The sequence below is a fragment of the Falco cherrug genome, chromosome 10 (genome assembly GCF_023634085.1).
Source record: "Falco cherrug isolate bFalChe1 chromosome 10, bFalChe1.pri, whole genome shotgun sequence".
Classification (NCBI taxonomy): domain Eukaryota; kingdom Metazoa; phylum Chordata; class Aves; order Falconiformes; family Falconidae; genus Falco; species Falco cherrug.
In genome coordinates this window covers 37,028,509-37,049,118 of record NC_073706.1, presented here as the reverse complement: position 1 = coordinate 37,049,118, position 20,610 = coordinate 37,028,509, and the positions used below count along the sequence as shown (strand labels likewise).

General features: G+C 40.4%; 1 protein-coding gene across 2 annotated transcripts in view; it reads right to left on the bottom strand.

Moving 5' to 3' along the window:
- KCNQ1 (potassium voltage-gated channel subfamily Q member 1) overlaps positions 1 to 20,610 on the bottom strand; it is a 362,802-nt gene that overhangs the window by 227,255 nt on the left and 114,937 nt on the right. For both annotated transcript variants that reach the window (XM_027805339.2, XM_055722543.1), the window contains one exon: positions 18,917 to 19,037. In XM_027805339.2, the coding sequence (XP_027661140.2) occupies positions 18,917 to 19,037 (121 nt within the window). The remainder of the gene's footprint in view (positions 1 to 18,916; positions 19,038 to 20,610) is intronic.

Sequence of the window (20,610 nt, the reverse complement as noted above, 5' to 3'; positions counted from 1 at the left end):
TAATTGATGACACCATAATCATGAGGAGTAATGCTAGTCTAGTCAGGTATTCTTTCTTCCTGGTAAATACAATCCAGGATACCCTGAGGGGTTCTGCTAAGCACAGATGTAGAGAAAAGCACACAGAAAAAGAGGACAGGAACACATTTTTCAACATGTCTTTTCCCCTTATTCAACTGTCGAAGAGAACAAACGCATTGTCCAACAGGGATTATAAATGAGCCTCTGCCCAAAGTTAAAACTGAACTTCCGAAAATATACATGCTACCACTTTGAATTTCACCCTTCAGATATTGACAACTTTTATCCTATGGCAAAGATTTACAAGAGAAAAAGGTATGTTTTAAATGATTTAAATCCACGAGACAGATTATGAAATTATATACTTTGTCTTTCCAGTGAAAAGGAGGGACAAAAGGACAAAGGAATCCAGCCACCGATTTATCCATGGATTTGCCAACTCCCGTGACAAGCTGATGAACAAACCTTTAACTTTATTTCCATTTGATAAAGAAACTGTACTTTAACAATCTCATAGAAAAGCCCATGAGAACATATTTTCTAATTAACAAAGCTCCATAGCTTACTTTCCGTGCCCATAACACAGCAGCACTTTCCCTCTCATGAATGCATCAAACCCAGGGTTAAAATGTAACAGCTCAGAGGAAGAAGTATTGGAGAAAAGTCAATGATGGACACCTACACAATCCTCATGAGTTGTAATTTCAAGAAAATGAAAATTCTTCAAGCCCAACCAGAAAATATGGCTATTTTTGGCATGTACACCTTGCTTGTACTGTCCTTTCATGGACATAAGTAAAAACACTGCAGTCAGAAAAATTAATTACTTTGACTGATACTCTAAGCCTTTCGTTGTCAAAGAACTGCTGCAGTATCTTTCTCCCCATCTGCCCCAAACAGAGCTGTAAGATCTACTTTTCCCACTGTAATGTGGAGTATGAAAGACACAATTTCACATTGGGAGCACATAGATGCTGGAAGTGAAAATACCTAGTTCAAGGTTAGTGTATTCTCACTACTTAGGCTTTGAGTGAGTGTAAAATATTCATTCCCTGAATCAAAAAAATCCATCAAAATGTCATATGAAATCAATCTGAACCTACCTGTCAAGAACAACTGAAAAATTAGGGGGGGGGAGGCAGAGGTTGTCACCCAGTGTCAGCCGTTTAACAGCTGTAACGATACTGGCTTGCTACCAGAAAGGCAAAGATAGCTGAGAAACCAGCCTGTCACCGCAATCTTCACTGCTTGTCTGGGGTACACACGTATCACTGCAGGGCTTCACTTCGGTAAATTATAGGCATTTCCCACCTTCAAGCTTAGGTATCATCTCACCCTCTCTCTAACAGAAGAAAACAGTTGTGTGCACAGGAGAATTTCCAAAACTCACTTTCTTGTGGCTCCCTGTGTGGACAGTGCCTCGTCTAACAGTAAGACTGGACACAGACTAAAAACCTTTCACTTCAACGGAGGAGCCACCCGTGAGCTCTCCTTCTTCATCCTCTCCTACATAACTGCTTATCTCGTGGAATTCAATATAATTTAGAATGAACTCCTATGAAATTAAGATAAGAGCAAACATGTCAAAAGCTGTCTGGGGACTGGGGACAGCTGACACGCAGAGAACAGGATCACATTGGCCTTGCATCCTTGGGGAAAAAAACCCCAAACCTTATGCAGCAGTGCATGCACATCTGTGTATTTTTTTCTTGTAAATCTTTCCTGGCTAAGGAGGTTACAATCAGGAAACTCATGAAGGAGAAATCATGTGAATCTTTTTTTTTTTCTTTCATGACAGCAAAGTATGCCATACATAATGAAGTTAATACTCAGCTCCAAAAATATATATAACAAGATGCTGTCAGCCATGATAAATAAACCATTTTAAAAAAAATCCAACTTCCAAAGTACTGTAAGCTTTCCAAGTAAAAGCTCACATTCTGCAATAATGACCCCCAGCGAGACATGCTTGGAGATGGCAACATAAACTTTAAGATCATCACCCGTCTGAGTCACACTCTGTTTACTTCTAGTTGAAAGCTCAGTGATTCCAGCCCTATTTATAACATTTTGTCTCATCTTGCAAGGGCTTTTCCTCCTTCTATCAATAGTTTCCAGAAACCAGGATATCTGACATGCTAAGGGACAGAATGCTAGAGGTAGCCTTGTTCAGCAGCAGAATACTAATGCAACTAACGATCAGGTCTATCAGCTTTTACAAATGTGATCTCTTTTAATAGGAAACAGGCTCCAATATTAGAGTTAGATACCATGTGAAGCTGTTAACTATTTTTCCTCCCTGCATTCTCCTGAGACCTATTCTAACTATGGACCTATGTCTGAAATCTGTATGCAAGGCTATGTTTGAGACCTGTGCTGCAAGACTCACTCATGATGTGCTGTAATAGATTAGGATTACAATCACCTTAAAACAGTTTATCATGTAACCACAGATTATTTTTTTCTTCAAAAAAAGATTACAAATAAGCCTGAGTTCTAGAACTCTGTGCTCGTGCAACCTTACCTGCAAGGTAAATCAAGCAGATTCACTTTCATGTTGAGAATAGTTGGATCTTTCAAACCAAACCAAAATGGGGGGAGGACCATGACCCAGGTAAAACACCACCACTGTCTGCCAACTTTACATTTTAATGCTTCCCAACAAGCACTGAACACAGGAATTGTACTGAGTTTTCACTAATTGTATGGAACATCACCCGACTGGCCTTTCCAGGAATGTGATGAGCAGGGATGCGAAAGAGGGAAATAAGGCTTCTCGAGCGCTATGCTATGTCCCATCCAAAACAAATTTGGAGATATCTCCTATTCAATCCCTCTCAAAGAATCAACGATCTTTAAACCAAGACCACTTTCCAACTAAAATCCTCTGTATCCAGAGGTTTTAAATGATATATAATGTTTACGTTTCCTCTTGTTCCCCAGCCCTGAGTTGATACTAACACTTGAGAGATACGTCTGTAGGTAACAAGTGTGGAAAGTACTGCAGTCATTTTGTCTAACACTTACATTATCATATATATATATATGTATGTATGTATGTATTTTAAACCTTTAAGAACAAAAGAGTTTATCATATACACACAGACCTTTTTTTTTTCTTTTTTTTCTTTTTTTCGTTAAAAATGTTCACAAATAAATCTTCCCCAAAATTCTGGTAACCATTCTACTTGGAGCATCAGTGAATCCTGCTGAAATGTAAGACTGCACTCATGCCACCCTACAACAGTAATTTTGTCATCCAGTTGACTATTAACCTATGGTTGAGTAACTCTAATTTCATATATAACATGACTGCCCCCTTGTGCCAAAGCAGAACCCCTTCCTTTAGCAGGGAGATTTCTCACATCTCTAACTTGTTTCTCTTTTCTTAACATGAAAAAAAAAAAAAAAAAAAAAAAAGATCTAGAAAAAATGAACTAATTTCTTGAGTATGAAACTAAAGCTCTACACTTCTTGAAACTATGGCAAGGTCAAATGTAAGGTATGAATGATAGAAAGCAATTTGGAAAACAGCAATGAATATTTCCCAAGTGATACAGTCCTAAATCATTGACAGGTTTATTAACAACAACAACAACAATGGAAAAAGCTGTTTCTCTCTCAAAGGCTGTTCCCTTTGCATAATCCCTTTTTTTCCTTACAGGCCAGTTATAGAATTAATTATATGAAATCATATAGCAAGTTTGTTAGCTAACTTCACCAAGTTAGACATACAGCATAATCCACTAGTAGCTCTGAAGACAGAAGCCTACATGTGCAACGTGTTACACTACAAGAGGAAAATTCACCAAGGACATCAGAGGTTCAAGTGGGCACATAGACATATACAGGACATATGGTTGCATTTGAAAATATTTGCTCAAACAAAACACCACCTTTGCTGAATACATTCCGTTTGCAAGTTCTGACGGACTCATAAAGGCTGTAGTATTTTTCTAATGAGAATTTGGTCGCGTGCATAATTTACATATTAACACACTATGCATGTATTTGAAAACTTAGAAATTACTTCCAGTGTGTTATGAAATGTTATGAACTGTGCTTTAGCATAAGGGGGCAAGAGGGGTATGCGGGGTTTATGCAGACATCAGTAACCTGTGTGGGACCTGTGAAGTGCCAAACAAGGCTCTGGACTCAGGCCACACAGAAGAGTGCTGCCAACAAGGAAATATGGACAGATCTTTATGCTTTTTTTGCCTGCCCCCTGTTTTTGGTGGGTTTTTTTTAGCCAAGAGAGTGCATGTCAGTAAGAGCCTGTCGATGATGCTGGCAGATGGCAGGCAGGCAGAGCTAGATTAGGTGGTGGCCATCAAGAACTAAGGGCAGAATTGTTGCCTTTCTTTATGACTAGGGTAAAGGAAATTTAAATAAACAAACAAATAAATAAATAAAAAAGAGAGGCCCACTAGCCAAGGAAGACGATTTTTGAAAAGCAGCAATCCCCCTCAAAACCCAGGCCACAATACAGCCACAGACGATACCTCATTTTTACCCATTTCACCCATCTATCGGGTTTTGGCAAAGCTCAATCAAAAAGCACTGTCACAGGAATTGTTATCCAAACTACCAGCCTGCACGGGTCTCCCCTTCAGTTTTCCTTTGGTGCTCTCTAAGGTTCATGGAACCATCAGGGGCTCCCGTCCTTTCTTCTAAGGAACCAGCCACCTCTCCATCCCACTGACACGTGCTCTGCGTAAGCACACACACTAGTTAGGAATCATGATAGGCAAGCTGAACAGGAAAGAAAAAAATAATTTCCTATCTGCAGAACTCCAATGTCTTCTGTACATAGAAGTCTGGAGGCAGGACAAAGCACTGGCATGGGGAGAAATGCTGGGCCAAGGTGTTCCACTGAATCTTGGAAAGGGAAACATGGAGGGGAAAAAGAGAAGAATTAAAACTAAGCAGATAAGAACTGATGGAAACAAGCAGCATATTCTAAAAGATCCGTATTATTCACAGCAGATCTCACAGTCCTGTATCAGGAAGCTTTTGGATACAAATGCAGAAGGAAAAAAATGACAAAGTTAATTTCCTGGAAGTTGCTGCTTCTAAATATACACCCGCAACGGCACAGTTCCTAGAGTACTACCAAGTACCGATGTGTCTAGAACGCAGCATCACAAATTTAATACCTGGAAAACACAAAGCCATCAAGCCAACTTTAATAGTCTGAGTCTCTGAAATACACTAATGCCAACAGAATAAAAGGCATCACATTCCAAGCATAAATGTGCCCCACGGTATCACCAAGATCAGCCAACTTTTCTCCCATATCCTGAGCTCATTTCCTCCTGTCACTGCTGATACGACTATCCTTCCTGTTCACTGAAGCTTGCATCCTTCAATTACTCTTTCCTCCTCTCTCTGTCTCCCACAACCCATCTGCTTTACCACAGCATCTCCAAGACTTGTCCCCTTCCTCTCCAGTCCTCTCCCCCCAAAATTCATTTAGGCATTTGCAATGCTTTAGCCTTTCAGTGAGCTGACCAGAGGAAGTACAGGTGGGACAAGGGTAAGCCAGTAGTTAAGGCACAGCTTTCCAATTCATTTTGCTGTCCTACTATCAAAACTCTATCTTTCTATTTTTCCAGTCTGTGCTAGATCTGTCCCTACTGCCACGTGCACTTTGAATGTTTTGTCCACCGCGTGTACCTCCGGATAGCTACCGATCTCATCTCCTTACTGCATGTTTCCTATGGTCTGCATTCTACACAAATGCCCTGCTTAATCGGAGAGGAACTGAACTCAAAGGCTTGCAATTCAGTTGTGAATATTGCCAAACTTCAGACTCTTGCCTTGCTTTTATCCTTTCCTCCCTTTCTCCTCCGCCCGCCCTTCCAGTTCTTTCTGACACAGGGACACCTCGCATGCATAAAAAAAGAGTCATTAATAAATGACAGACTCCTGCCATCCAAATATTTCTAATAATTCATTCTCCTCTCAGGGGAACTGAGATACGACGACTACAGCTCCATTAGGTATGATTTACGTTGAACTCCCTTTTGAGAAACTGAACTTCCTTCAGAAAAAAAGCGTTCCTAGATGTACCATGTCTCAAATACGCCACTGACGGTAGTGCCACAAGGCCTGTCGTCTACACTGCCAGTTCATAATTTTACTGTAAAAGGCCAAAAACCTTCAGACAAAAAGACAGAAACAATTAAGTGATCTAATAATCTGATCCTGCTGTTTGCAGCACACAGTGATTTTAAATTATTCATGTGTTTCAATATGGAAGTGATTTAACATAATTTAGCAAACCTGAGACCTACATTAAGATGTAATAATGATGAATGGGTGAGCCCTCGCACACACTTACAGAACGCCCGAGCGCTGCAGAGTGGGAAGCACCCCCGAAGCCCTGGCAGGTGCCCCCCCCTGTGGGTGGCCAAAAAAAGCCAAACAAGAAGCGGAAAGCTGCAAAGAGCCTTTTTTTCCCCCTAACACCACCCCCACCAAAATATCAGCGTTCTAGAGTGTAGCAAAGGGTGTGGATAAGAATGCATTCCAAATTAGTATCTGAAAATTTTACATAGACAGGACTGGATTAGGTTTCTAAAATAAAAAGCAGATGGACTGAGAACACTACTAAATTCACTGAAGAACAAATAGACTGTGGTTGCATGCCTCCATTATTTATTATTCCAGCAGCCATTTTAGGCCTCAAAGACAGCTATTTCTCGTCTAGTACTTTCCGCGTACTCTGGCTCCACAGACACCCCCAGCACGGTGCAGATCCTCCAGGACAAAGCACACGCGCAGACCTTTACCTTTCCTTCTAAACAAAGGCGTTTCTCACAGAGCCTAAACTCTGTGAGGTACCAAGTAGTTAAACAACAAGAGCAATGATGACTGGTATTTAAACTTCTTAGTGTACCTATGACAGCTAGAACATGGATGAAGTTTTATAATACCTGTTTAGTTATGCACCTGACTTCCTATTTCCCCTGCATTACTTATTCTATGGAATAGGTAATAACAAGAACCGTTACATGTTGCACGGTTTGAAAAACAGTTAAGAGTACATGGTGGAAAGAGAAGAGCGAGCAGAAATTAATGTTTGTGCTGTTGAACCAGAATTTCACAAAATCATTGTGATTGTTTTCTAAAAACAGCTGGCTACAGCAGAACAGCCGCCCATGATGCAGTCTATCAATCCCAGTTTGCCAGATTTTCCTCAAGACTGTGCTAAGATAGAGCAGTTCTTTCAAGCCAAGCTTTGTCAGTCCCTTTTCAGGAGGAGCAGGTACGGCACATCTCCAGTCATGACCCATTTTTGTCGTTTGCATGCGTACTGCCCACCACAGCAGGACTCCAAATCCAGAGTGGGGTTTCTGGAAACCAAGACACGAAAGCACACGCGTGTGGCAGCTCAGCATCCTAGACTTCAGGTAGGACAGGAGAAGAACAGGACGCACCTCACCTCTGCAACCTCCCTGTGCTCCCAACCAAAGCTCTCGAACACTTCACATTGCACAAAGGAGGGGATTTGGCCCCTGACTTGCAGACCTGGGTGAACAATGAACGCTTCATGCAGACCTTGTTTCTTTGGTTTCTGGTGGCCAGCTAAGCACCGCTGCCAGCTCATGTCCCTATCAAAAGGAAAACTGAGCTCCCGCCCCGCTCGGGTGCTGCCCTGTGCGTCTCACCATCTGCGGGACAGCCCAAGACGAGCTTCCATTTTGCATTAAAAACCACTTCAAAATAATGGATTGTGAGGATTCTTAAGCCGTTCACCGCTGCCTAATGCCTGTGAAGTCCACCACGCCACATCTCCAACTTGAGAAGAGTTATGCTCAGTTCAAGCACTTCTGGATCCCGCTCTTGGGGCAGAATGTTTTTTAAACAAGCAATGTAGGGCTCCGCAGTCCATGAACGGAGGCTAACTCGCCTGGAGAACGCCTGTATGGCAAATGGGAATATAAACTGGTTGCCCTGGAAATCGATTAATACTTTTCTTTATACAGTATTAAGGAATGTTGTGATATTTTGGGGTTCTCTCATCCAATAAAAATGAGGACATAATTTTTAAATACTAGACTTATTTCTATAATAAAATAATACCCTTTAAAAAAAACTACAAAGCTGATCACAATTTTTTGTTTGCTTTTAATAAAAAACAACACAAAACAGATCCCATACATATGGGGGTCAAAGTTTCAGCAGTCCTGATATGACTTTGTTGTCTATGATCTGTTCTCCCATTCTGGCCAGTACATAAATAGGTACCGACTTGAAGGGGGAGGGGGGAAGCTACAAAGCTTCAACTGCTTTCCAGAGTAATAGCTGCACTACAGGAAAAAATCCAAAATAATCATGAGGATAATTCAAACAAGTTTCATTGCCTGTATGTCAAATGTTTTGTTGACGTGATCTTATGTCAGATATAGAGAAGCAATTTCCCAATGCAAGATCTCACCAGATACAGCTCTCTGGTCACTGCCCTTCATATTCCTGAGTGAAAATTAAACTTTAGTAGTGACCACAAAACATGTCTGGCATCCCCCTGTATTTTCCATTCACACACGGCCTGTGTTATGGATCTGGCCTGCCCAAAAGTGCCATCCTTCCAAAAAGCCCTCGCCCCTGCAGAACACAGCCGGACAGCCCCTGGCAAACTGAGCATCACGCACAGAGCATTGCGTGCTCTGCTTGCCTCGGCTCTCTGCAGGACGCTGTTTCACACTGGACATTCCCTGCCTTTATTTTCAAGGCTCTAATTCATACGCGCCCAACATTCCTAAAAGACCAAGCCCCTGGGAGCCCCCCCACCCCCAGGAAGTCCCCTCCTCGGGAGGGGTGACATTTCTGTACCCGGGACACCTGGCTGCACAGGAGGGGGGAGCTGGCTGCAGGGCCCTGATCGAGAGGACATGAAGACAGACCAACAACGAGCTACCGCTTTCCATTTCGCTTTTGACATTATATTTATGGGTGTGGAGAAAAAGGGGGAAACCCAAAGCAAACACATCAGTTTTCTTTGGGAAAGCCCGAGGCAGAGCAGTAACAGGACACAGCAATGGCTGCGTGTGGTTGTAACTAACCGCACAGCGTCTGCAGGCAGCTGCTCTTATCCCAGGAGGCACGCGGTAACCACCCATGTGGTGTGACACAGGAACCTGAGAAAAACAGACCAACACACAACCATCAGCAACAGGTCAGACGCTTAGTTTTTGTTCGCTGACAGGCTGACCACTACGGCGAGGTATTTAAGGTGTTTTGTCTACAACACAATGAAAATGCCCTAGCTTTTCCCACTTGAGCTTCCTGCAGCATAAAACAAAACATAGAGTTCTACACATGGGAATGACAGAAAGTCCCTGAGACACTGAGGGAAATCACAACTATTTTCAGCCCTTGCAGTCACACGAAGAAAGTTAGTTTTAGTCACCAGCTCCATGCCCTCCCATGGGCTCTGTGTCCAGGGCAAGAGCCCAAGGCCAAGCACGCTGGGCTGCACTTCATGCATTCAGCATCCCCGATGATGTGCAGAGCTCCCTGCTTTACAGCTCTGCCTTGGATTTGGCAAACGCTTCAAACAGATCCTTCCATTGCCGTAAGCTTTGCTACATCAGTCGGGTGTTAAACATACTTGACCACGTTGTTAAGTTCGGAAAAAAATCATCAATAGTATCAGAAACAGCAGATGCAGAAGAAATGTGCCAGTGCTGTAAAAGGATTTCTGGAGAAGTGCAGGAAGAGGGAAAAAACTACATTAATTCTGAACTGGGTCCTGGTCATACTGGGAGCAGCATTTCCTTGTGACAAAACCTGCAACTGCAATATTTGCCTTTGTGAAACACTGTGGAATTAACAGGAAAAATCAACTCATATTGATAATATGTTCGAGCAATTTTCAGATCACTTTTACCCACAGAAGGGACAGCATGCCATCCTGAACAAGTACAGTATTACAGCAGGTAAACTAAACCATTTACACCTTTTAGAATTGTTTTCCTGTGTGTTAATACTATTACAAAAACCTATTTTCCTTCAGCACTGCTGTCCTGTTACACTGTTCAGCAATATTTAAACCAGCTGTTGATTTCCATTTTTCAAATGTTACGCACTTTACTACAAAAGATGCTCTCTCAAGAACTTACTAGAAATTAAATGTTATTCAAGTATTAAAATACAAAGGTCCCTTGGGTCACACGTGCTATTGGCTTTTAATACCATAATGTTCCATGCCTGGATTTGATAGTTGAGTCTGGAATTAGACGATTAGGTCAAAAATACATCACACACACTATCCGCTTGTTATGCTGCGTTGGTTTCCAGCTCTGCCCCGCAGACGCAGATACCTGCAACTACACACACATCCACAGCCATCGTTACACCAATGAAAAAAACACATTTTCAAGTGCTAACATTTTGACCAATTTTAGAAGTATAGTTGTACTGAAAATGTTCATTTATTAGTTTGTACCTGCACGTGGAATACATCTGAGAGGTTGACTATGTCTCTTGGTTGGCACATACTGACCCTGACAGACATCCCTACAACCCTGTACTGATACCAGACCGACTCCTGCTGGAAAGCCGTGATGCCAAATCCAGGTCTGTTTGCTACTCTGATTTAGCACAGTATATGTAGCTTGTGTGGGCATAATGCTGCCCATAGATTTTGGAGTACACTAACTTGATTGCTATTTAAAAGTATTACATTTTACAACCTCATAATGAGGACTTTTTTACCGCATTAGCGGAAAACTTTATTTTTCATATAATAAATAAACCATTAAACAAAAATTATATCCCATATATTGGATAAAGTAACTCCCAACAAAAGAAGTGCACACATTATAAACTACTCAAGTTTTTAACTTCTTTGGGTATATCCATCACATCTAAACAAAAAGTAAAGCAGTTCTCCATCCTCACTCATAACAGAAAGAACGTGTTTACTTATGCTTTGAATTTTAATTCTGGAGTTAACTCAAGATGATCATAAATTTCACTTTTTAAAATGCTAGATAAAAGGGGGACATTTTTACTGGGGGTGTGGGGGTGTGGGTGGGTGTGTCCCCCCCAAAAAAGGTTTTGCACTTATTATTCTGTATGGTCCCCAAAGTAAACAATGATAAGTTAGTAAGTGGGGAGTCACTTGTTGTTTTTACAGCATAAGAGCCCTGTACTTCTGAATCACTAAGCAGCTGGAGCCTCCTTTAATTACTTAACATCAATCAAGATGTAAACCAGCACTTGGAGACCGAGGAATGCAACATTCATCTGCAACACAAAAGAAATAGCTAAGCTATCTCAGCTTCTGCCTAGACAGTTTGTACACTAGGAAAAGTCAACACATTACTTTTATACTGTGTCAGTAACATAAAACAGCCAAATACTAATTTTTATGGTGTACTTAATATATCAGTGACAATTTGTGCTAAGGGAGAACAGATCATGAGAGTATTATTTCATAAAGACTTGCAGCCCCTCACACAGAACACATTTGCCCAGCAGTACCTTCCGGCAAATAGCAGCACCAATATAGGATAGCACTTCCCTCTCCAATAAGTAAATAGCTAGAAAGTTAAAATAAAAGGAGATGAAATTGCAGACCCTAGGTTCCTGCCTGAATTTTTCATCTTTCATTCTCTAATTTGTGAAATACAATTCTTTTATCGTGTTTTTGCTAACATTAAGAACACAGCACAGCAGTGCTCCATTCAACTCAATGGAGCGCTACAGCCTGTCTTTTACAAGATCAAAGGAGATGATCTAATTATCCCTTCTGGTCTTCAGATCTATAGATGTAAACTACACACTCTAATCTATGAAAAAAGCAACCACCCACCACAGTACACAAGAACTTCTCCCTAAAGATAAAAGAAACAAGTAAGCACATGGGACAGCTGTTAGCCACATCACTTTTTGCAGTCAGAAGCAGCTCAGTTGCTGGTGTTGAGGGTGAAATAAGACACCATGAAGGTCTGCCCAAGTCCTCGGCACATCTCAGGTAATCCATCTACAAAACCAAAGATTATAAATAACTGCCTCTATCATGGAAAACACAGTCAGTCAACTTTACCCAATTCTGTAGCAGGCACGGGATGCACAACGCAGAAACGGTTTGTGTGCTGGGATCCCACCTATTTGATATTACACACACAGAGGACAATAACAGCTCCCAACTCAAACAGCTTCCAGTCTAGGTGTAGCCTGACAGACTAGATCTGTACAGACGGATGCAATAGCAGCTGGAAAGAAGGTATCAGATTTGCCTCAGCACCACAGTGCTACAGTGCTCCAGGTGCAGGGAAGGTTTTACAGTGACTTGGAGTCTGGGCAGCTGCACATGAGCAGGCATGACACTGGTACCGTTGCTCACTGCTACAGTGGGAATGCCACAGCTATTTTGGCAGTGCTTCCAGCTGGTATCAATACCCACAAGCCAGAAATAAAGTCCTTATAAAATATGATGAACACCCTAAAGTACTCATTTGCCTTTCAACATTTAAGAGGAAGTGTGCTTACGTCCCGCTCTCCTACAACCACTGAGGTCTTCAGCTGCAGACAAGCTTTGCAGCCCCCTAAAACTGGGACTACCTAGCAAACTGGTAATTTCTTAACTGAAATCAGAGATGCTTTGAGTCCTTGTTGATGACTATACTGCGCTGGGTCACTGCCTGCTTCAGGGTCCAGCCATATTTAGGGCTGGATTGCCACAGATCTTTATCCCTCCCATGCAACTTTCAGCGAGAGACCAGAGTGGGATGACGACACTGGAATCACTACCACCATTCTGGAGTTCCCTTCTGAAAAAGGAACTTCCCTGATTGCACATTAAACCAGCTTTAGGGACAGATTAAATCTTCAAATGGATTCAAAGCAACTGAATAGATGAGAAAAAAGAGAGTCCTGATACAGCCAGAGTTCTAGGGTTGATTTCTATGGTCAATTTATAATGCAAGCACAGGACACAACCATGCTCTTCTATACCAACGGGAATAACTCTGGGAAATAGTCCTCCCCTTTTTTTAGCAAACTATTAAATCAGCAGAGATTGTGAGCAGCATTCCTAAGGGAGTTTGATGACAAACTGAAACATGCCGAAGGAAAAGGGGATGCTGCCCAGCGTACAGCAAGTACGGAAGACTTTCCTGTTGCACATTAAGTAACTGACTGAAATAACAGCACTTAACAGTAACCAGCGAGGTTTGAGCATTAAGCTCTGGTCTTAACTCAAGCATGTTCTTACATACTGTTGCTATAGCTGCTATTCTTCTAACATGCCCTGTCATTAATGATAAAACGGACCCTATGCATGTCATGGTTTAAATATTGTTAGCGGTGTTTCAGAGAAGAATTCTTGTGACAGCAGAAGTCAGCCGTTACATCTGGCCACTCAAGAGTGAAAAAGAAATATTTGCTCAGACTTCAGAGGGCCATTTTGGTACAGAAGAGGAAGATAAAAGCAGGAATCTTTTACAATATCAGCTAGCAAATCAAAGCAAATAAGGATTCCACTCACTGATAATCCAACAGAAAGGAGACAGTTATAAAACACATTCAGCACTGTTTGTTCTAGGCAATGCAGTTATATCTCACGCCAAAAGATTATATGCTGGTAATTAAAACACAGAACACTTTAAAATCTTAAAGAAAGAGAAAGAAAATACTGTTTCCAAGAAAAGCCAGTGGTAACTGCAGCACCATGGACACTGCACTCGCCGTTTATCAGCATACTTTATTTTAATTATTTCAATTACATTTCAAAGTGTTCAAAAGCATTCATTTCAATCATTCAGAAAGATCCATCTGTTATCATTTCCGCTTAATCTGGAAATTATTAAAACCCACTAAGTCTCTTTGCTTAATTATTCCATCTCTCCTGCTGTTCAGTAAGGAAAGGTTTATTTTTAAGAACACCTCCCCCATTGGAGCCCCCCATTGACTCCTAATGTAATGCCTAAAAGGCTCTCTGCCACACCTGAGACGCTGACAGAGACAGGACAGAAGACAAAGCTGATGTCATGATACAGATTTTTTTTCAGGATGGAAATACACTTCACAACAAAAATAAAGTGCTTTTTGCTTTTAATCTAATGCTTCTTTTAGTTTTAGTGTAAACCTATGGTATTAAATCAAAGATCACAGCAGTATGCCATTGCAAGAAAGCCTCCACTGAAAAATTATTTGAGATGTATACTAATAAACCGGTCCTTAACTAATGAAATGTATTTTCATCACCCTGACAAAGACGTACATGAAACATGTGGGGAAGAGTCACTAAACCATCAAGAATTATTGTTATTTTGACCATACAGACAGTAACAGGAACACAAATGTGCAAGGTTAGCAACTGCTTGCAGCAAGAAATACATTCCCTGAAGTCAGCTGGATCCACGGTAATACTTTCAGAAAAAAAATAGACAGAAAGGTGGAAGTAATACCATACTCACAATTTAAAGATCAAGAATTTTGCCAGCAATTTCCATACTTAAAGAGTATATTGGTTCACACAGTCTTATGACAGTGAGTACTCATTTGGTATGATACTCAAGGCAATAGCACTAGGCATGACTTGTTCAAGAGGGATCTTCGGTTTCTTTGAACTTTGTGAAAAATCAAGCTACTATATGTATGTAAAAAGAGCTTAAATGCAGTATCCAGAGAAGATCTTTGATTTATGTTTCAATTCTGCAGTAGGTTTACAACACATTCAGAGACGGTATTTCCATAAAAAAATTCTCTCATTAAGAGGCAGAAATACCCAACATTTATACACCAGAACTGATTAAACAAATAACTGTCTAATGAGCTGCTGAATCCCAAGAAGAAGAAACGATAGAAATAACAGGCACAAGCTTATTTTTGATTCAGCAGCATTTCTGAAAGTTTCACAGAGAATGCAGAGCTCTTTTTAAACTTCTTTAAAGAGCTGAGAAATATTTACATAAAGATGTATTAGAGTTCTTCGTGATTTTCTTCACTCCTTTTTTCAGCTCAATTCCACCCACTTCTCCCTCTCCCTCCCACTGGTATGCTTAGCTCAGTCAACTTGTTTTGCTGCTTCAGCTAATGCCAAATGTAAAGTTGAAAAGGTGATGAGATTATACAATTATAACAGGGCAAGAACTTCTTGGTAGCTGAGGCTCAGCTACAAGTAGCGTCGATTTTTCCACTGCTTTAAAATGCAAACAGAAGAAAAGACCCAACGAAGTGAAACAGGGGACAGGAGACAGTATGGGAATGCACTGATTAGAGAAGGGAAACACTGAGAAGTCCAAAGGAGAGGTGTGGTATTGCTGCAGCCTAGTTTCCTATTTCACTTTTACAACAGAACAGACCACAACAATCATTAAACAAACCATTGAAGAGCCAAGTCTTATCTCAAGACAACACACGGTGTACTGCATTCTTCAAACCGCTACAGTTCATTCTATAGGTGGGATCCATAACAGCTAATTACACAGATTGCTCTGCTTGAATCTGCATCTTCTGCTTATAAGACTTCTCACACAGAAGGAAAAGTGCAGTCACTCTTCCATGTGCTCCTGTCTTATTCTCTATTTCCGCATGGCTCTGCTGCAATTCTGTTTTTTCTATGAAATTTAAATCACCTTCCTGTTTGAATATCAGGTCTTAAGGTGTTTCTGTTATTTTATTGTTTCCTCAAAGTGGTAGTGAAAATGATTAACTGGTACAGTAATCTTTTCACATGAAAGATTTCCCACTTTGAATTCCACAGAAATAGGGCTACATTTAGTACAATACTGATTTCAAAACAGATTTAAAATACAGCCAGAAGTATATCCTGCAAAAAAACCACACAGCTGCGTTTTTATTATTAGTCACAAAACCAGTCTATTAAATACAGTGAGAATATGCACCTACATTTACAAAACCAGAATAATTTCTGCACAAACAAGCAGAGCACTGAAATTCAGTTTAGAGGGACTTCAGGCCTAGAAGCCTAAAGCCCTTTGTCGGGAGGGCTGAAAGATGGCATTTTCTTTCCATGACCTTTCCCCTCTTTCAAGCAAGCGAGGAAACAAACTTCTTTTTCTTAAGCCACAACGATGCCAAGCATTTGCCTGTCAGTAACACAGTAGGTACCCCACACTTCTGCCAGATTTACACTACCTGTCAAAAGGAAATATTTTTTCATGTTGTCAGGCAGAAGGCACTTCCAGTTGCGTATCTCCAGTAAACTGTGTAGTATTTACTTACAAATTTGTAACCCAATCAAAAATTAATGTTTACTCTGGAGTCACCTTTCTGTGGTTTAAGGATAAGCTAATTCATATGTTGCGATCGGAACCGACCAGGAAAAGGTTCCATGAATCCCACACCCAAGGATTCTCAGATAAAGTGGTTCTTGTTATGCTTCCACTTCTGAATCAGTCTTCATGCTTCTGTTCCTGTGACAGAGCATGAATTGCTTTTAAGACCTGAAACTAGAGATATTTGCACTTAATTTGACTTTTCCATACTAACATCGTTTCATAGCTGGTGCTGACTTACATATGGTTGCTTATTTCCTTATCAACCAATCTGCAGCGGTTATACTGTATATATGATGGCTTTAAGGAAATAAAATGCTCCACAACTGGGCACATCAGAACAAAATACTTCACCCTAGATTCTCTCAGGCACAGCAGAGCTTTCGAGCCTGAATTAAACTGCACAGAGACACAGACCTGAAATGACTAACCACTTTTCTTATACAGAAAACTAGTACGAGTCTTCGCACACAGAGGTGTAACTGTCGCACAGTTCTAAATCTGATCCTTAATTCTATGCCCACGTCTAACACGCAGGTCCTACTACTAACATGTGTAGCCAGCTCATAAATATTTGTTCCCTTGGACTTTGAAATGAACAATGAAAAAGCAGTATTTGCCTGAATAATTCATGGTAATTGACTGCTCGGCAGCGTCTGGCAGCACAGGTAACCCGTGCACGGCAACTTGCTCTGCAACCGCCTCAAATGCGAGCAGAACGCACAGCTCAACAGTAAAACAAATGTTAGAATATTTTTCATTTCAAAATATTTGGGAATATCTGTTACCTGAATGTCAATGCTCCATCTGACAGTACAAAATGCAGGGTTTTCACGAACTTTTTGCCCAACCCTTATATCCGTAGGCTGATCTGGTAGGGTTTCAGCCCTTTTAATAAACTGCGTACAAAATAAATACACTTCTAAGTGAACAATTCTCAGGCTCTGCAGCATTTGGGAACTCATGCATCAAAGAGACATTTCAATTAATATTTTATCCAGTTTTGCATCTAAATCCAAAGTCTTAAAAGAAGTGACTTCCACCTTCTCCCACCTTAACAGAGACTCAATTCGAGCTGTATATGGGGACACATTTTCTATCATCCCATCACTCGTGACCTAGAGCAATCTGGGGAGATTTCAACAAAGGTTACAACCCAAAATTAAGGAAGTAAAGGAGAAATATCTAAGTTACTAGCAGACTAGAGTGTTAATTTGGTAATGTTCTTCAGCTGGTACGTATTACCTATATCCTCATAGAAAAAACCCAAATCTCATCTGCTACACAAGTTGGACTTAAAAGTGATGGAGCATCTTATTATTTGAAATGTGTCAATGAAGGTCACAATGAGAAATAACTTAATCATTCCCAAATCCAAAAAGGATTATGATAACTCCTAGCAGCAAAGCTTATTTCACTTAAAGAAAGCCCGCAACATTGTGGTAAATTAAAGTTTAAAAAAAAGCTACACAGGAAACTTCTAGATCTGGTTTTGCTGCTCTGTTATTCTTGTCTAAAGCTTGAAGAAATTTATGACTTCCTCCTCCTGCTTGTACCACTAAGAAACCTTCCAGAATATAACCATTCTAAATCCTCTGCCTACAAATATATGTACGTTTAGGTGATTCAGCTGAAAATGCAAGTCCTTTTGTTTGGGGGCAGGGAAGACTCCCCCCAAATCTATTTTTTTTTTAAATGCCCTTCTGAAGTGGCTATAAAAAGGTACATTCCTGCCTTTCTGCTATTTATACCATGTAGGAAGAAGCCCTGAAAATTGGCAGCAGGCATTTCTGCATGTTTTGTACCTCAGAAATACAAGTATGCCAAGAATTTTCATCTGTGGTTTCACTGCAGAAATCCTCAAATTTCTAGGAATAGGAGGGGGAAAAATTGTCTCATTCCTCTGCTAGAGGACATACTGTCACACATTTACTATGGTAAATAATAAGCATTTGTTAGGAGTTTGAATTAAACAATGACAGAATATTTTTTTTTATTTTTTTAAAGACACTAGAATAAAAACCTTTTGCAATTCTCGGATTTTTAGAATAATCTGAGAACCCGGAGACAACATCTTAGCATAAGAGATGTGAGAAAATCTTCTCTAAAAGCAAAAACCCCAACAAAACAAAAAATACAGGTCTATTTCAGATCATTTTTATATACCACAGAGTAGTAATAGAGATCAAAACAGATCTTTTATTCCAATGCAGATCATCACTTGACTGTCAGAGAAGGTGCTGCTGAAATGGAAAGGCTGGTATTTCATATAAGCAGTATTTAAAAATTTGCACTTTACAGCTACTCCACTGGAAAATGTTGGAGAGAGCAACATAATTTTCAACGGGCAAGTATTTCCACACATTGTCTCCACGTGAAAACCTTGAGGCTGTCAACCACCAGCTGCACAGAGACATTAGCTACAAACCGAAGCCTTGTGTCACAAGCTAAGTGAACTTTCTGTAGGTGAACGTGAAGGTTTACTGACACTCAGAACGGTGTATACTAGCTTCAAGGTAAAAGGAGTTTGATGCGAATATCTGAGATAGCCCTATCAGCCCCGTATTTCAGCTCCTCCCACCTGAATCGGCTTCTCTTGTCTAAGTCAACTAAGGCACAATTCAAGAGCCGTGACTTACTGTGAGATGTGAGTTATTGGGGTCAACAGAGTCTCACCCTCCAGGTCAAGCTCATCGGCAAAGCTGCTGGTCCTGATGAAGGGTCCTGTGCTCACCTCTAAAAACGCTGGGCTTTTTTTCACTGCGAGGAAACATGCAGATAACAGTTAAAGCAATAGCAGCCGGCTTTTTCAAGAAAGTTCTACCACTCATTTGGATCCCTGAAATACTGTACATCTGAACAGAATATTGAAAACAGAAGTTACTACAAAATGTTGGATATACTGCAGAGTTTATGAGAAGTAAAGCTGTAACTCTTCTTCTGCCCAAAGTATTTCAACTTCTGCTGAAGACTTAAAACTAATATTGTTTTCTTTTTGTTTTGTTTTGTTCATACTCATGCACTAAAACGTAAAGTATCTGTATCACAGGCAGCTTCAAACCACTGCTGTACAGCAACAGTGCCTGCGTGCTGTATGCAATGATGAGATCAGTTCCTTTTCATATCATCCCTACTTAAGTATTTTAGTTTATAATAGCAGTTTCTGCGATGTAATTACTGTGAGTAAGATCAAGAAGCCAGGCCTAGACCGACAAAGGAGCCTAGGCACTTTCATGGTGAGCAGTCAGCTCCTGTCCCGCACTGTCTGAGCCGGTCTACTGGTTCCCAGTCCCTCTCACACCTGGACACTGGGATGCCTCATCTCCAAGCCCTGCCATGGGACAGGTGGCAAGGTGTTCAGTCCACCCAAGTTGGGGCCCTTAGTGGGAAGGCCATTTCACAAAACTTCAGGTATTAAAAGTTTTTAGTATCAGTTACTTGTATACCAACACTTCCACGCATCCAAGAAATTAGGCAGAGTATTACGGAGTTCGTTTTTAAACTGAGAGTCGTAAATTCTGCCAGACTCTAACATTAAGAACCCTGTGTGCTTTTCCCATTGTGTCCCTAACATTTGTTAAAGAAGCCACACAATTTGCATATAAATACAACTACTATTGTATTTATACATGACTGTAAATTGATTTTATAGAGAATAAAAATAAGGAAAATTCAGTAGAAATCATAGGAATATTGTGACAACTCCATAGAAATCTTCATCTGTGCACCTGGCTGGATCATTCAATAAAATAATTGTAACGTCGTAATTTATGACGTCTCTACTGTATTAACTAAAATACTTTATAATATAACTGTAAATCACATCCTGCCAAAATGCAACATGAAAGCTAAAGAAATACAGCAGAAATAACTAACTTATATGTAGCTGAATTTAATAAGAATAGAAGTGGGGATATCAGGAAACATTTTTTTTGTTTTAAATGCAATCATTTTACTCAAGTAAGCAGATATCTTCATATGGCAGAAATGGATTTGAACTTTTGCAAATAATCAGAAGGGAAAACATTACATCATCAGGCACATGGCCATTCAAAATTATAATGGGAAAGTCTGGTCTCCAGAAACTGCAATAGGAGAGGAAGACCCTCTGAAACCACAATTAAAAACAAAACCAAAAAATCCACACACTTACAACTGCTAGGAAATAAAATTATTAAAAGTAGCTGCTACTTGCAGCACTTAAAAATTAAAATTCTATAGTAAGTTTTAGCAAATGTTACCTTCCTATTTTTGGTTTTAGTATCGTGTTATTTAATTACTTTGCTGTAGCCATCATCCAAGATAGTGGCTGTGAAAAAAGCAAAATAACTCA